General features: G+C 37.8%; 1 protein-coding gene across 12 annotated transcripts in view; it reads left to right on the top strand.

The window, feature by feature from the left end:
* LOC123554410 (high affinity copper uptake protein 1-like) overlaps positions 1-14,781 on the top strand; it is a 113,853-nt gene that overhangs the window by 85,520 nt on the left and 13,552 nt on the right. Inside the window, exon 6 of one of the 12 annotated variants that reach the window (XM_045344551.2) lies at positions 9,112-9,177. The exons of the other annotated variants lie outside the window; for them this stretch is intronic. Within the exon in view, the coding sequence (XP_045200486.1) occupies positions 9,112-9,177 (66 nt within the window). The remainder of the gene's footprint in view (positions 1-9,111; positions 9,178-14,781) is intronic. 12 annotated transcript variants of the gene reach the window in all.

Consider the following 14,781-nt stretch of genomic DNA (forward strand, 5'->3'; position numbering starts at 1 on the left):
GTCAAGGTCACAGGGGCCTCAAAATTGAAAACCATTTCAGGTCAGTAATTTGAGAACCACTTGACCCAGAATGATGAAACTTCATAGGATGATTGGTCATGCAGAGTAGATGACCCCTAACGATTTTAGGGTCATTCTGTTAAAGGTCAAGGCCACAGGGGCCTGAACATGGAAAACCATTTCCGATCAATAACTTGAGAACCCCGCGACCCAGGATGTTGAAACTTCATAGGATGATTGTTCATGCAGATTAAATGACCCCTATTGTTTTTGGGGTCACTCCATTAAAGGTCAAGGTCACAGGGGCCTGAACATTGATAACCAGTTCCGATCAATAACTTGAGAACCACTTGACCCAGAATGTTGAAACTTCATAGAATGATTGAACATGCAGAGTAGATGACCCCTATTGATTTTGGGGTCAGTCTATTAAAGGTCAAGGTCACAGTGGCCTGTTCATGTAAAATCATTTTTTGGAAATAACTTGAGAACCATTTGACCTACAATGTTGAAACTTAATAGGATGATTTGACATGCAGAGTAGATGACCCCTATTTATTTTGAGGTCACTTGATCAAAAATCAAGGTCACAGGAGCCTGAACAGTGACTTGAAAACCACTAAGCCAAGAGTGGTGAAATTTAGCGGGATGACTGGACATGCCAAGTAGATGATCCCTGTTGCAGCCAACCATCAGTGTCTCTTTGACTTTCGCACCTGACCCCTATTGACTTCTTGCCTATAGGACTTTGCATTGGGGGAGACATGCGCTTTTTTACAAAAGCATTTTCTAGTTTTGATGCATTTTCACAATATCTCAGTTATTACTAAATGAATTTGATTCAAACTTAAAATAGATGTTCCACCTTATCACCCGCATCATGTGACATAAGGTGCATAACTCTTGACACCAATTTTTCATGAATTATGCCCCCTTTTACTTAGAATTTAAGGTTAATTTTAATGCATTTTCACTATATATCATTCTGATTGGCTTAGAGCCAAAAGGAAGTAACTTTTTTTAGCTCCACTATTCGAAGAATAGCGGGGCTATACTACTCTTGCCCCGGCGTCGGCGTCGCATGACCCTTCTTGGTTAAAGTTTATGGCAACCTTTGTTTTTCTGTCATATCTTTGTTACTATTGCTTATATCTTACTGTTACTTCACATAAACATTGTCCAGTATACAAACAATGTATGTGTAGGGGCTGAGCCCATTATACCCAAGGTCAAGGTCACCAAGCTGTTATACTTAGGTTATTTTTAAGGTTAAAGTTTTTCGGCACCTTTGTTTTTCTGTCATATCTTTGTTAATATTGCTTATATCTTACTGTAACTTCACATAAACATTGTCCAGTATGCAAACAAAGTATGTATTAAGGACTGGGCCCATTATACCCAAGGTCAAGGTCACCAAGGTGTTATACTTAGGTTATTTTTAAGGTTAAAGTTTTTCGGCAACCTGTGTTTTTCTGTCAAATCTTTGTTACTATTGCTTATATCTTACTGTAACTTTACATAAACATTGTCCAGTATGCAAACAAAGTATGTACAGGGACTGGGCCCATTTTATCTAATGGTCAAGGTCACCAAGGTCTTATATTTAGGTTATTTTTAAGGTTAAAGTTTTTCGGCAACCTTTGTTTTTCTGTCATAACTTTGTTACTTTTGCTTATATCTTACTGTAAGTTCTCATAAACATTGTCCAGTATACAAACATTGTATATGCAGGGGCTGGGCCCATTATACCCAAGGTCAAGGTCACAAAGGAGTTATACTTGGAATTATTTTCATGTTAAATTTTTTCGAAAGCTTTATTAATAGACATATCTTTGGTACTTTAAAAGATAATGACTTGAAATTAAAAATATTTGTTTATAATCATCATCTGCATGTGTGGTTACATACACAATAACTCTAATTGTATTTTTGACAGAATTATGCCCCTTTTGTACTTAAACTTTTTTGCCATCTTTGCTTTCTGGATATTACTTTAATGCAATATAAGATAATGACTTGAAACTTAAAATGTATCTTTATCACCATCATCTGCATGTGTGGTAACAATCCCCATAACTCTGATTTGTATTTTTGACCAAATTATATCCCTTTTATACTTAATTTTTTTTAACAAACTTTGTTTTCTGGACATAACTTTGGTACTATATAAGATAATGACTTGAAACTCAAAATATATCTTTACCATCATCATCTGCATTTGTTGTAACAATCCTTATAACTCTAATTTGTGTATTTGATGGAATTATGCCCGTTGGGGTATCTTCCTTTTATAGTAGAGGTCTCTTATTCAGACATATATTCATTTTACTGTCAAATCCCCGAATAGTGGAGCGCGCTGTCTTACGGACAGCTCTTGTTAACTTTTGTACTGAGTTACTTCCCCTTAAATTCCAAGAATTAGTCTGTTTTTAGAAATTCTATTTTTAGATTTTCAATATTTTAGGTATTTTTCTGACTTTTTATACGCCCGTTTGAAAAACGGGACATGTTCTGGCTGGCGGGCGTCCACAGACTTTGTCCGGAGCATATCTTCTTCATGCATGGAGGGGTTTTGATGAAACTTGGCACAGTTGTTCACCATCATGAGACAGAGTGTCATGTGCAAGAACCAGGTCCCTAGGTCTAAGGTCAAGGTCACACTTAGAGATCAAAGGTCAAATTCAAGAATGACTGTCCGGAGCATATCGTCTTCTTGCATGGAGGGATTTTGAGAGATTTTGATGTAACTTGGCACAATTGTTCACCATCATGAGACGAAGTGTCATGCGCAGCCCCCTTCTCTAGAATTACTTCCCTTTGTTGTTACTATAAATAGCTTATATTGTAACTTTTTCATTACTAGTCGTAGGGAAAAGTCGAGACCACTTTTCTGTAGGGATAACGCATGTTTTTTCGTGTTATGCGCAAGAACCAGGTCCCTAGGTCTAAGGTCAAGGTCACACTTAGAGGTCAAAGGATACAAGAATGAGGGATTTTGATGTAACTTGGCACAATTGTACACCATCATGAGACGAAGTGTCATGCGCAGGCCCCTTCTCTAGAATTACTTCCCTTTGTTGTTACTATAAATAGCTTATATTGTAACTTTTTCATTACTAGTCGTAGGGAAAAGTCGAGACCACTTTTCTGTAGGGATAACGCATGTTTTTTCGTGTTATAACATCTGCAGAATCCCTCGTGTTATAACATCTGCAGAATCCTCGGGATTCTGCAGATGTTATAACACGAAATCAACATGCGCTAACGCTATTCTAGCATTAAACGCGTAAAAAACTGATAAATGAACACATTGTCACTCAACGTCATTAAATTTCCACGAAATGCGCGGGAATGTCTGAGTTGTTTTTTACGTTGATGTCATTTTGTTTTGAATTATCTGTTTTGGGGCCGAATGGCCTTTACGCTTTGCCACGGAACACGCATATATAAAAAGGTGTTATAACAGCACGCGAGCGCGAGAATCTCCTTGTTAACACACATTTTCTCTCCTGTTAAAACACCCCCGAAAAGTGACAATAACAGCAGTTTTATGCTAGAATGTAGTACAACATGCATAATACATCCAATTTTGAGGTGTATTTTGACCTATCTCTACCTGGTAAGGATTTTTGTGTGGACTTACAATTTTTTTTTTTTGGATTTTTTTTTTTTTTCAAAGATTAACTTCCCTTAGTTATTACTATAAATAACTTATATTGTAACTTTTTTATAATTAACTGTAGGGAAAAACCACTTTTCTGTGGTACAACATAGATGTTACTTTCAAATTTTAGATGTATTTTTTTTTTTTTTTTTTTTAAGGTATCTCTACCTGGTAAGGAGTTTTTATGTGTATTTAAAAAAACAAAAGAATTACAATAGTTACTAAACAACCACAAAATTAAAATTCCATTTGCAAACACAGGTGCTAGTGTAAAGAAATTTGTTGTGACAGGCGTATATTGTGACCAATGGCACTCTTGTTTATTATTAGTCCTATGTAAAAAGTAAATACATTTTTCTGTGGTAACATGTGTTGGTAAGACTTTTTTTTGTATTCATGTTTTGTGTATCTCTAATATTAGAGTTTTTTATATTTACCTCATCCCTCATCCTGGGCACATATACTAGTATTACTTACATGTGCCGCGAAAGCCCAGGCTGAAGTACTCCAGACGAGAACATTTTTTATGCCCCCGAAGGGAGGCATATAGTTTTTGAACCGTCTGTCCGTCTGTCAGTCTGTCGGTCTGTCAGTCTGTCGGTCTGTCAGTCTGTCCGCAATTTTCGTGTCCGGTCCATATCTTTGTCATCGATGGATGGATTTTCAAATAACTTTGCATGAATGTGTACCACAGTAAGACGACGTGTCGCGCGCAAGACCCAGGTCCGTAGCTCAAAGGTCAAGGTCACACTGAGACATTAAAGGATAGTGCATTGATGGGCGTGTCCGGTCCATATCTTTGTCATCGATGGATGGATTTTCAAATAACTTGGCATGAATGTGTACCACAGTAAGACGACGTGTCGCACGCAAGACCCAGGTCCGTAGCTCAAAGGTCAAGGTCACACTTAGACATTAAAGGATAGTGCATTGATGGGCGTGTCCGGTCCATATCTTTATCATCGATGGATGGATTTTCAAATAACTTGGCATGAATGTGTACAACAGTAAGACGACATGTCGCACGCAAGACCCAGGTCCGTAGCTCAAAGGTCAAGGTCACACTTAGACGTTAAAAGATAGTGCATTGATGGGCGTGTCTGGTCCATATCTTTGTCTACCTTGGATGGATTTTCAAATAACGTGGCAGGAATGTGTACCACAGTAAGACGACGTGTCGCACGCAAGACCCAGGTCCGTAGCTCAAAGGTCAAGGTCACACTTAGACGTTAAAGGTCATTTTTCATGATAGTGCATTGATGGGTGTGTCCGGTCCATATCTTTGTCATTCATGCATGGATTTTAAAATAACTACGCATGAATGTGTGACACAGTAAGACGACGTGTCGCGCGCAAGACCCAGTTCCGTAGGTCAAAGGTCCTAAACTCTAACATCGGCCATAACTATATATTCATTCAAAGTGCCATCAGGGGCATGTGTCATCCTATGGAGACAGCTCTTGTTTTTTTAAGTATTAATTTTTTTTTACGTTTTATATTATTCTAAGTATTTTTATAGGGATGTATTATGTTATGACGCTGGTGTCCGTCTGTCCGTTAGCAATTTCGTGTCTGCTCTGTAACTCTTGAACCCCTTGAAGGATTTCAAGGAATCTTGACACAAATGTTCACCACACTGAGACGACGTGCAGAGCGCATGTTTTGGATGTCTCGATTCAAGGTCACACTTAGGAGTCAAAGGTTATATCAGTTTTGTTTTGTGTCCGCTCTGTAACTCTTGAACCCCTTGAAGGATTTCAAAGAAACTTGACACAAATGTTCACCACACCAAGACAACGTGCAGAGCGCATGTCCCGGACGACTAGCTTCAAGGTCAAGGTCACACTTATGGGTCAAAAGTCATATCAGTTTGTTTCGTGTCCGCTCTGTAACTCTTGAACTGCTGGAAGGATTTCAAAGAAACTTAGCAGAAATGTTCACCACACTGAGACGATGTGCAGAGCCCATGTTCCGGATGACTTGCTTCAAGGTCAAGGTCACACTTTAGGGTCAAAGGTCTTATATGACTTTGCTTTGTGTATATTGCTCTGCATTGCAGTGCTCTTGTTTTTATTTGGCAGATCTCTTTTTTGTTCACTTACAATATTTTTTAGCTCCCTGTTACACAATGCTATGTTGACTTTTTTTATGCCGAGGGCCGTCCGTCTTTCGTGTACAATGGATGTCTCTAATTCTTTAGGTGTATTTCAAACTTTAGTAAGTTTTTTGTATTGGATATGGGACTAGTATTTTTGAATTTTTCCTTGTGTCTCTTGGTCAAAGTAATTTAAAGCCATATGATGTAATCTCCTAGGCCGCGTTCGAAAATGGTCTTGGTCAAAACTTAGGTCTAGCAATATTCTTTGTGACATAGAGACCGTATTTGTATATCATCATGATATAGGTCAGTTATAATTGATAAATTGATCAGTTAAACAATGATCATCTGGATCAAAAACTAAGTCTTAGTCAAACAAGAATAACCTTGTGTATCATCATGGTGGTTTTTTGAATTAATCTTCATGACATTGGTCAGTTAATGAGAACACTTGATAAATAAAACGAGTTGAAATAGGGATACACTAGTGGGGTTCAAAAAATGAGTTGATGGTAAACAAGAAAACAGATGGTTTAAGAATTCCAAGGGTGATTTGGTTTTTCAATTTCTTCTTTGCATACATTATTGAGTCTGAGATGATATGACACTTTGATGAATCTGAGGTGAAGTTCGAAATAGGGTTCATCTCGGGCTGGTAAACAACTAGGACTGGGTTCACAATCTAAGAAACACTTATCTGAGGACTAGGGGATGTATTTTCTAGATGTCATATGACACTTTTGGAGATTGATATGCCTTATGAATTAGGACACGTTCCGAATGGGTATATGGCACTATACTAGGACTGGGGTATAGAATATCTAAGGAAAACTACCTGAGTGTATATGCCGTATTGAGGCTAGTATTTTAAGTGAATCATTCATAATTTTTGTCAGAAGCACACTTGAATATCATATATGCCTTCTGTAAATGGGTCAGGAATCAAAATGGTACCACTGAGGTATATCACGGTAAACCCATCTGTATCCGACGATGCCTCTTAATTCTTCACAATTGTCTTCATAACTTTGGCAAAAGTATTGCTGATTTATCATTCGACCAAGTACAAAGGGTTTATTTCTGGGAGTAGAAACACATGGTCTAGGTTCAAATAAGAATAAACATGTGTAACTGCACATAAGTGAGTATTTTGACTGTAATGTCATCATGAAATTTAAGAACAAAATGGAAACTATAAATTGGTGTTTGAATATGGTACTTGGGTTCAGAACAGGTCATAGGTATCGGCAATGCGAAAAACCAACATGTGTATCATAGAGGTGTATTTTTCATGTCTTCAGAAAGGGCTGAGTCGATGCCTTATGAAAGTTCAAGGTGTTTACATAGTTATGAGAGTCAAAACAAATGGTCCTTCAATTTAAGAAAATTCCCTTGTGTACACGTATGAATGACCCGCTTTCTTCAGGGAATTTAGAAAATTGAGATTTGATTGCAAAAAATGAAATGCTAGGCAATTAATAGGATATCGGAGGTCTCAAAACAGGTAGGCAATAATGCAAAACTTAGTTATTTAGGGGGTGTTACTTTTCTGTGATCTCAGTAATTTGTCGATGTTGCTTGATAAATTGGTCGAGAACATGAGCATTAGGGACAAAACATTATGCAAATAAATCTAAAGGAAATGTGTTGTTTGTTCGAAGAGACCAATTTATTGGACAATTTTAATGAAAATTGGTCAGAATATTTGTTTCCATGAAATCACTAGGTCAAACATGTTTTACACTGTTATGGAGTGTTTCTTAGGTGAGCGACCTAGGGCCATCTTGGCCCTCTTGTTTTTTTGGAATTACTTCCCTTTTCTGTTACTATCAATAGCTTATTTTGAAACTTTTTTATTATTGGCCGTAGGGAAAAACCGAGACCCCTTTTCTGTGGTACAACATGGATGGTACCTCTAATTTTTAGGTGTATTTTTACAAACCTGTACCTGGTAAGGATTTTTTTTGTGGACTTTGAATATTTTTTTGTGGACTTAGATTTGTTTTTTGAATTTTTCCTTTTGTTGTTCCATTTTTTGAGCTACAACAGTCAAGTTCTTTAAATTTTGCTCCCATCCTATGATGTAATCCTCCGGGCGTATATTGCCCCGCTTGGCGGAGCTCTTGTTAAAATTTCTTATGGTTGCCATTTTTTTGTGACAAGACCGTATTGTGGGGGTATAAGTCACTCCTGTGACAGTTCTTAGGTTTATAATGAAATTGATCAGTAAACAATTCTATCATCTATCTATACAAAATACAAGTCTTAGCAAACAAGTTTATACAGCTTTTTGTATCATCATCGACTGGTGTTGTCTGAATTCATAGTTCACTGCCAGGTCAGTTCAATGGAGAACAAAAAGAGAAGAAAAAAGTAGTCTGTTAGACCTACCAGCTATAGTGATGGGGATTCAGAAAAAATGAGTTGATGGTAATACAAGAAATACAGATAGGTTATAAAAGGAAATTTCCAAAGGGTGTTGATTTGGGTGTTTGTATCACATCGGTTCTGTTACATTTTGCATCACATTTATCCTGAGGACTGGGGTGATATGACACTTATCCTGAGGACGACTGGGGTGATATGACACTTATCCTGAGGACTAGGGTGATATGACACTTATCCTGAGGACTGGGGTGATATGACACTTATCCTGAGGACTGGGGTGATATGACACTTATCCTGAGGACTGGGGTGATATGACACTTATCCTGAGGACTAGGGTGATATGACACTTTATCCTGAGGACTGGGTGTATATGACACTTATCCTGAGGATGGGGTGATATGACACTTATCCTGAGGACTGGGTGATATGACACTTATCTGTGGACTAGGGTGATATGACACTTATCCTGAGGACTGGGGTGATATGACACTTATCCTGAGGACTGGGGTGATATGACACTTATCCTGAGGACTGGGGTGATATGAAAAGTAACATACAAATTTCCAGATCAGCACACTGTTGTAATATTCACTATATATCCTCTGTAGTATATTTTGTGTCAGGAATCAAAATGGTTACCAGGGGAGGTAATTCATGCTGAGACCCATCTGTATCCTGACATTCCTCTTAATACTTCCACAACTCCCTTTTGCTTGTGGCAATCAACCTTACACCAAAAGTCATGTCTGTTTATCATTCAACAGTACAATGGAGCTTCATTTCCTGAAGTTAGAACACAGTGGTTTAGGTGTTTCAGAAATGTAATTAAACAGTTAATCAGTGACACATAAGGTGAAGGTCATTTGACTGTAATGTACATCATTGTGAATACGGTGTATAATGAACAAAATGGAAAGACTATAATAATTGTTTTATACGTAGTGTTACTTTTGTTTGACAGTTCGGAACAGCAGAATGGGATATCTGGCTATGGGCGCCAAAAACCTAACACTGATGTATCTTGCTGGTGACTGAATTTTCTGTCTTTCCAGAGGCACAGCTGACTCAGACTCCTATTAAATGTTCAAGGGTTTACATAGATTTGAATAGGAAGCAGTAGAGACCAAGGATGGTCCTTCAATTTAGGAAATTCCCCATTGTACACAACAGGCTAGTGAAAATGACCCGCTCCACTCGAAGGGCAAATGTTAAGGAAAGGATTCAGATCTTTGCATTGAAAAAATGACTCATAAGACTAAGAGGCCATTAATAGGGTATGCGGGGATGTGTCTTTTTGCAAACATGTTAGGCGATAATGCAAACCAGTTAGGTTCTAATTTCATGCGGGGCAAATTTGTCTACTTATTCTGAAATGTATTCTGCAGTATCATATTTCATTTGAGCAGTGAATGGAAGAAACCATGAGACATGCGGACAAAACATTTCAATGCAAATAAACTCTGAAAGGCTGTGCATCTGTTGTGGTGTCTTGGTTCTGTATACCTAACCAGTTTGATTAACATAATGTATACATATATTTTATCTATTCTAGGACTAGTTTATGAACTATTTCATAGGACAAGTTTATAAAATATTTATTGTACCCCTCCGACAACAAAGTTGTAAGGGGGGGTATACTGGTTTCAGGTTGTCCGTCCGTCTGTCCGTAGACACAATCTTGTGCACACCATCTCTCCTCATCCCCTTGACACAGTTTAATGAAACTTCACACAAGTGATCAGTGACAACAGTAGTTGTGCATGGGGCATGTTAGGTTCTTTCAGAAAAAGAATTTGCAGAGTTACGGGACTTTGTTTTTTGTTACTATACTATATACATAGACACAATCTTGTGCGCACCATCTCTCCTCATCCCCTTGACGCAATTTAATGAAACTTCACACAAGTGATCAGTAACAACAGTAGTTGTGCATGGGGCATGTTAGGTTCTTTCAACAACAAAAATTGCAGAGTTATGGGACTTTGTTTCTTGTTAACATACTATGTACATACAGTCTGCATATGCAATCTTCTGCGCGCCTAATCTTCCGAACCCTTGCACACAATTTAATGAAACTTCACACAAGTGATCAGTACCAACCCTAGTTGTGCATGGTGCATGTTACGTTCTTTTAGATAAATATTCTGTATAGTTATGGGACTTTGTTTTTTAGCTCGACTATTCGAAGAATAGGGGAGCTATCCTACTCGCCCCGGCGTCGGCGTTAGCGTGAGCGTCACACAAATATTAAAGTTTGCGTACCACCCCAAATATTTTCAAAGTCCATTGAGATATTGCTTTCATATTTTGCATACTTGTTTACCATCATGACCCCAGTCTGTAAAAAGGAGGAGGCAACTCTATCAAGCATTTTGACTGAATTATGGCCCCTTTTCAACTTAGAATAAATGTTAAAGTTTGTGTACCACCCCAAATATTTTCAAAGTCCATTGTGATATTGCTTTCATATTTTGCATACTTGTTTACCATCATGACCCCAGTCTGTAAAAAGGAAGAGGCAACTCTATCAAGCATTTTGACTGAGTTATGGCCCCTTTTCGACTTAGAATAAATGTTAAAGTTTGCGTACCACCCCAAATATTTTCAAAGTCCATTGAGATATTGCTTTCATATTTTGCATACTTGTTTACCATCATGATCCCAGTCTGTAAAAAGGAAGAGGCAACTCTATCAATCATTTTGACTGAATTATGGCCCCTTTTCGACTTAGAATATATGTTATGTGTAGCACCCCAAATATTTTCGAGGTCCATTGAGATATTGCTTTCATATTTTGCATACTTGTTTATCATCATGACCCCAATCTGTAAAAAGGAGGAGGCAACTCTATCAAGCATTTTGACTGAATTATGGCCCCTTTTCGACTTAGAATATACTTATTGTAATGTTAAAATTTTACTCATAGCTTATATTATACTATCAAGCACTGATAATAGTCGAGCGCGCTGTCCACTGACAGCTCTTGTTGTTACTATACTGTATACATACAGTCTATATACATACAGTCCACATAATTATGCAGTCTTGTGTGCGTCAAATTGCAGTGTACTGTGTCAGTGCATGCGGGGGTTACATTCATCACCTTTAGTGATAGCTCTAGTTTTAGGTTTGGTGTAGAAAATGTCTAGTTTAGATGAGTTTTATAAACAACAAAAATACTTTACGTTTGATTTAGATATTGAAAAGCTAGTTTTATAATCATTCTTTATGTTTATGATGGGTAAAGGGAAGTAATATACACCTTTGATACATAGCTTAGAACACATATCTTGTTTACCACTTAGGATTATTCTACCTGTAGTACAGTCTTTAAACAAGAATCATTTTCTGTGGTCAGTATATAACCTGTGTTGTTTAGATTACAGAATAAGTAGGTCAGATGTCAGTGCCAAATAAGCTTCGAGGCTGAAAGTGTTTTAAGATGATGTCTAGCATCCTTCTTTTATGCTTAGTGGTGATGGACTTTAGTGTTTCCCCAAGTAGAGGGAAGTCTTAGTTTAATCAGAGACCTTTAGTCATGCAGTCTTTCTTGCTATGTGGTAATTATTCTGCCTGGACTTTGTCCTGCATACTTTGCTATGAATGAGCCATATTACATAGTACAAGTATTTTGTAAAAATGTGACATGTTCAGTCATTCCTGCTGAAAGGTAAAGGTCACCATGTGTAATTAGAAACAGATATGTCTCCTTTTGCAGACCAACTTTTTCACTGATTATAGTAACAATCCCATACATATTGCTAAATATAATCTGTATAGAAAGTAAAGAGAACAGAATTTTAAGCTGAACATTCAGTTCAGAATGAAAGAACTCAAAGGACAATAATCAAATATTATACTGGAATAAATGTATTGATAATTGATCTTTCCTTACACTTAAAAAGTATTTTATCTTCAAATAAATTAAGTCAATATCACAGAAGTGAGATTTCATGAGCATAAAGGTGCATTTAATAGTTAAAGTTTGTATACATTATATTATGTTATAATGTTGTATACTGCAGGGAAATATTTGAGATGATCTAAATTTCTGTTAGTGACTCTGAAATTCAAAACACTCTTGAATATTTAGCATAATTTTTTGAGGCTAGATCAGAAATTCTTGACACATTGGATATTGTGGTTGTTTATTATACCCCCACCAAACATGTTTGGAGGGGGGTATATAGGAGTCAGTTTTGTCGCGTCACGTCCCGTCCCGTCCCGAAATCTATTATCTCAGTTATTACTAAATGGATTTGATTCAAACTTAAAATAGATGTTCCACCTTATCACCACATCATGTGAGACAAGGTGCATAACTCTGACACCAAGTTTTCATGAATTATGTCCCCTTTTACTTAGAATTTAAGGTTAATTTTGTTGTATTTTCACTATATCTCAGTTATTACTAAATGGATTTGATTCAAACTTAAAAGAGTTGTTCCACCTCATCACCCACATCATGTGACATAAGGTGCTTAACTCTGACATCGATTTTTTATGAATTATGTCCCCTTTTTACTTTAAATTTAAGGTTGATATTGATGTATTTTCACTATATCTCAGTTATTAAAAAATGGATTTGATTCATACTTAAAATAGATGTTCCACCTCATCACCCACATCATGTGACACAAGGTGCATAACTCTGACACCAATTTTTATGCCCCCCTTCGAAGAAGGAGGGGTATATTGTTTTGCAGATGTCGGTAGGTCTGTCGGTCGGTCGGTCTGTATGTAGACCAATCCGTTTCCGGATGATAACTCAAGAACGCTTGGGCCTAGGTCATGAAAGTTGATAAGAGAGGTTGGTCATCACCAGCAGATGACCCCTATTGATTTTGAGATCTCTATATCAAAGGTCAAGGTCACAGTGACCCTGAACAGTTAAACAGTTTCCGGATGATAACTCAAGAATGCTTAGGCCTAGGATCATGATAATTGATAGGGAGGTTAATCATGACCAGCAGATGACCCCTATTGATTTTGAGGTCAGTAGGTCAAAGATCAAGGTCACAGTGACCTGGAACAGTTAAATGGTTTCCGGATGATAACTCAAGATTGCTTGGGCCTAGGATCGTGAAAGTTGATAGGGAGGTTGGTCATCACCAGCAAATGACCCCTATTGATTTTGAGATCTGGATGTCAAAGGTCAAGGTCACAGTGACCCTGAACAGTTTAATGGTTTCCGGATGTTAACTCAAGAATACTTGGGCCTAGGATCGTGAAAGTTGATAAGTTGGTTGGTCATCACAAGCAGATGACCCCTGTTGATTTTGAGATCAGTAGGTCAAAGGTCAAGGTCACAGTGACCAGGAACAGTAAAACGGTTTCCGAGCAATAACTCGAAGAACGCTTGGGCCTAGGATCAGGAAAATTGATAAGGAGATTGGTCATGACCAGCAGATGACCCCTATTGATTTTGAGATAATTAGGTCAAAGTTCAAGGTCACATTGGCCAGGAACAGTTAAACGGTTTCTGGACGATAACTTGAGAACGCTTGGGCCAAGGGTCATGAAAGATGACAGAGACATTCATCATGACCAGCAGATGACTCCTTTTGATTTTGAGGTCAGTAGGTCAAAGGTCAAGGTTACAGTGACCCTGAACATTTAAACCGTTTCCAGACAATTATTTGAGAATGCTTGGGCCTAGGATCATGAAACTTGATAGGAGGTTGGTCATGACCAGTAAATGACCCCTATAGATTTTGAGGTCAGTAGACCAAAGGACAAGGTCACATTGACCTGGAACAGTTAAACCCTTTCCCTACAATACCTTGAGAATGCTTGGGCCTAGGATCACAGGTTGATCATGACCAGCGGATGATCACTGTTGATTTTGAGGTCAATAGGTCAAAGGTCAAGGTCACATTGTACCAGAACAGTAGAACTTTTGTTTACAGTGAGCAAATAATTTCTGTTCCTTGTGCAATTACTGAATGCATCAAGGGGGGCATTTCGTGTTCGACGAGCTCTTGTTCATGAATTATGCCCCTTTTTACTTAGAATTTAAGGTTAATTTTGATGTATATTCACTGTATCTCAGTTACTACTAAATGGATTTGATTTAAACTTAAAATAGATGTTCCACCTCATCACCCACATCATGTGACACAAGGTGCATAACTCTGACACCAATTTTTCTTGAATTATGTCCCCTTTTACTTAGAATTTAAGGTTAATTTTGATGTATTTTCACTGTATCTCATTGTGATTGGCTTAGAGCCAAAGGGAAGTAACAGGGAAGTAATCTTTTTTTAGCTCACATGTCACTTTGTGACAAGGTGCGCTTTTGTGATCGCGCGGCGTCCGTCGTCCGTCCGTTCGTGCGTGCGTGCGTAAACTTTTGCTTGTGACCACTCTAGAGGTCACATTTTTCATGGGATCTTTATGAAAGTTGGTCAGAATGTTCATCTTGATGATATCTAGGTCAAGTTCGAAACTGGGTCAACTGCGATCTAAAACTAGGTCAGTATGTCTAAAAATAGAAAAACCTTGTGACCTCTCTAGAAGCCATACTTTTCAATGGATCTTCATGAAAGTTGGTCAGAATGTTTACCTTGATGATATCTAGGTCAAGTTCGAAACTGGGTCATGTGCCATCAAAAACTAGGTCAGTAGGTCA

The sequence above is a fragment of the Mercenaria mercenaria genome, chromosome 15, assembly GCF_021730395.1.
Source record: "Mercenaria mercenaria strain notata chromosome 15, MADL_Memer_1, whole genome shotgun sequence".
In the NCBI taxonomy this organism is placed as follows: domain Eukaryota; kingdom Metazoa; phylum Mollusca; class Bivalvia; order Venerida; family Veneridae; genus Mercenaria; species Mercenaria mercenaria.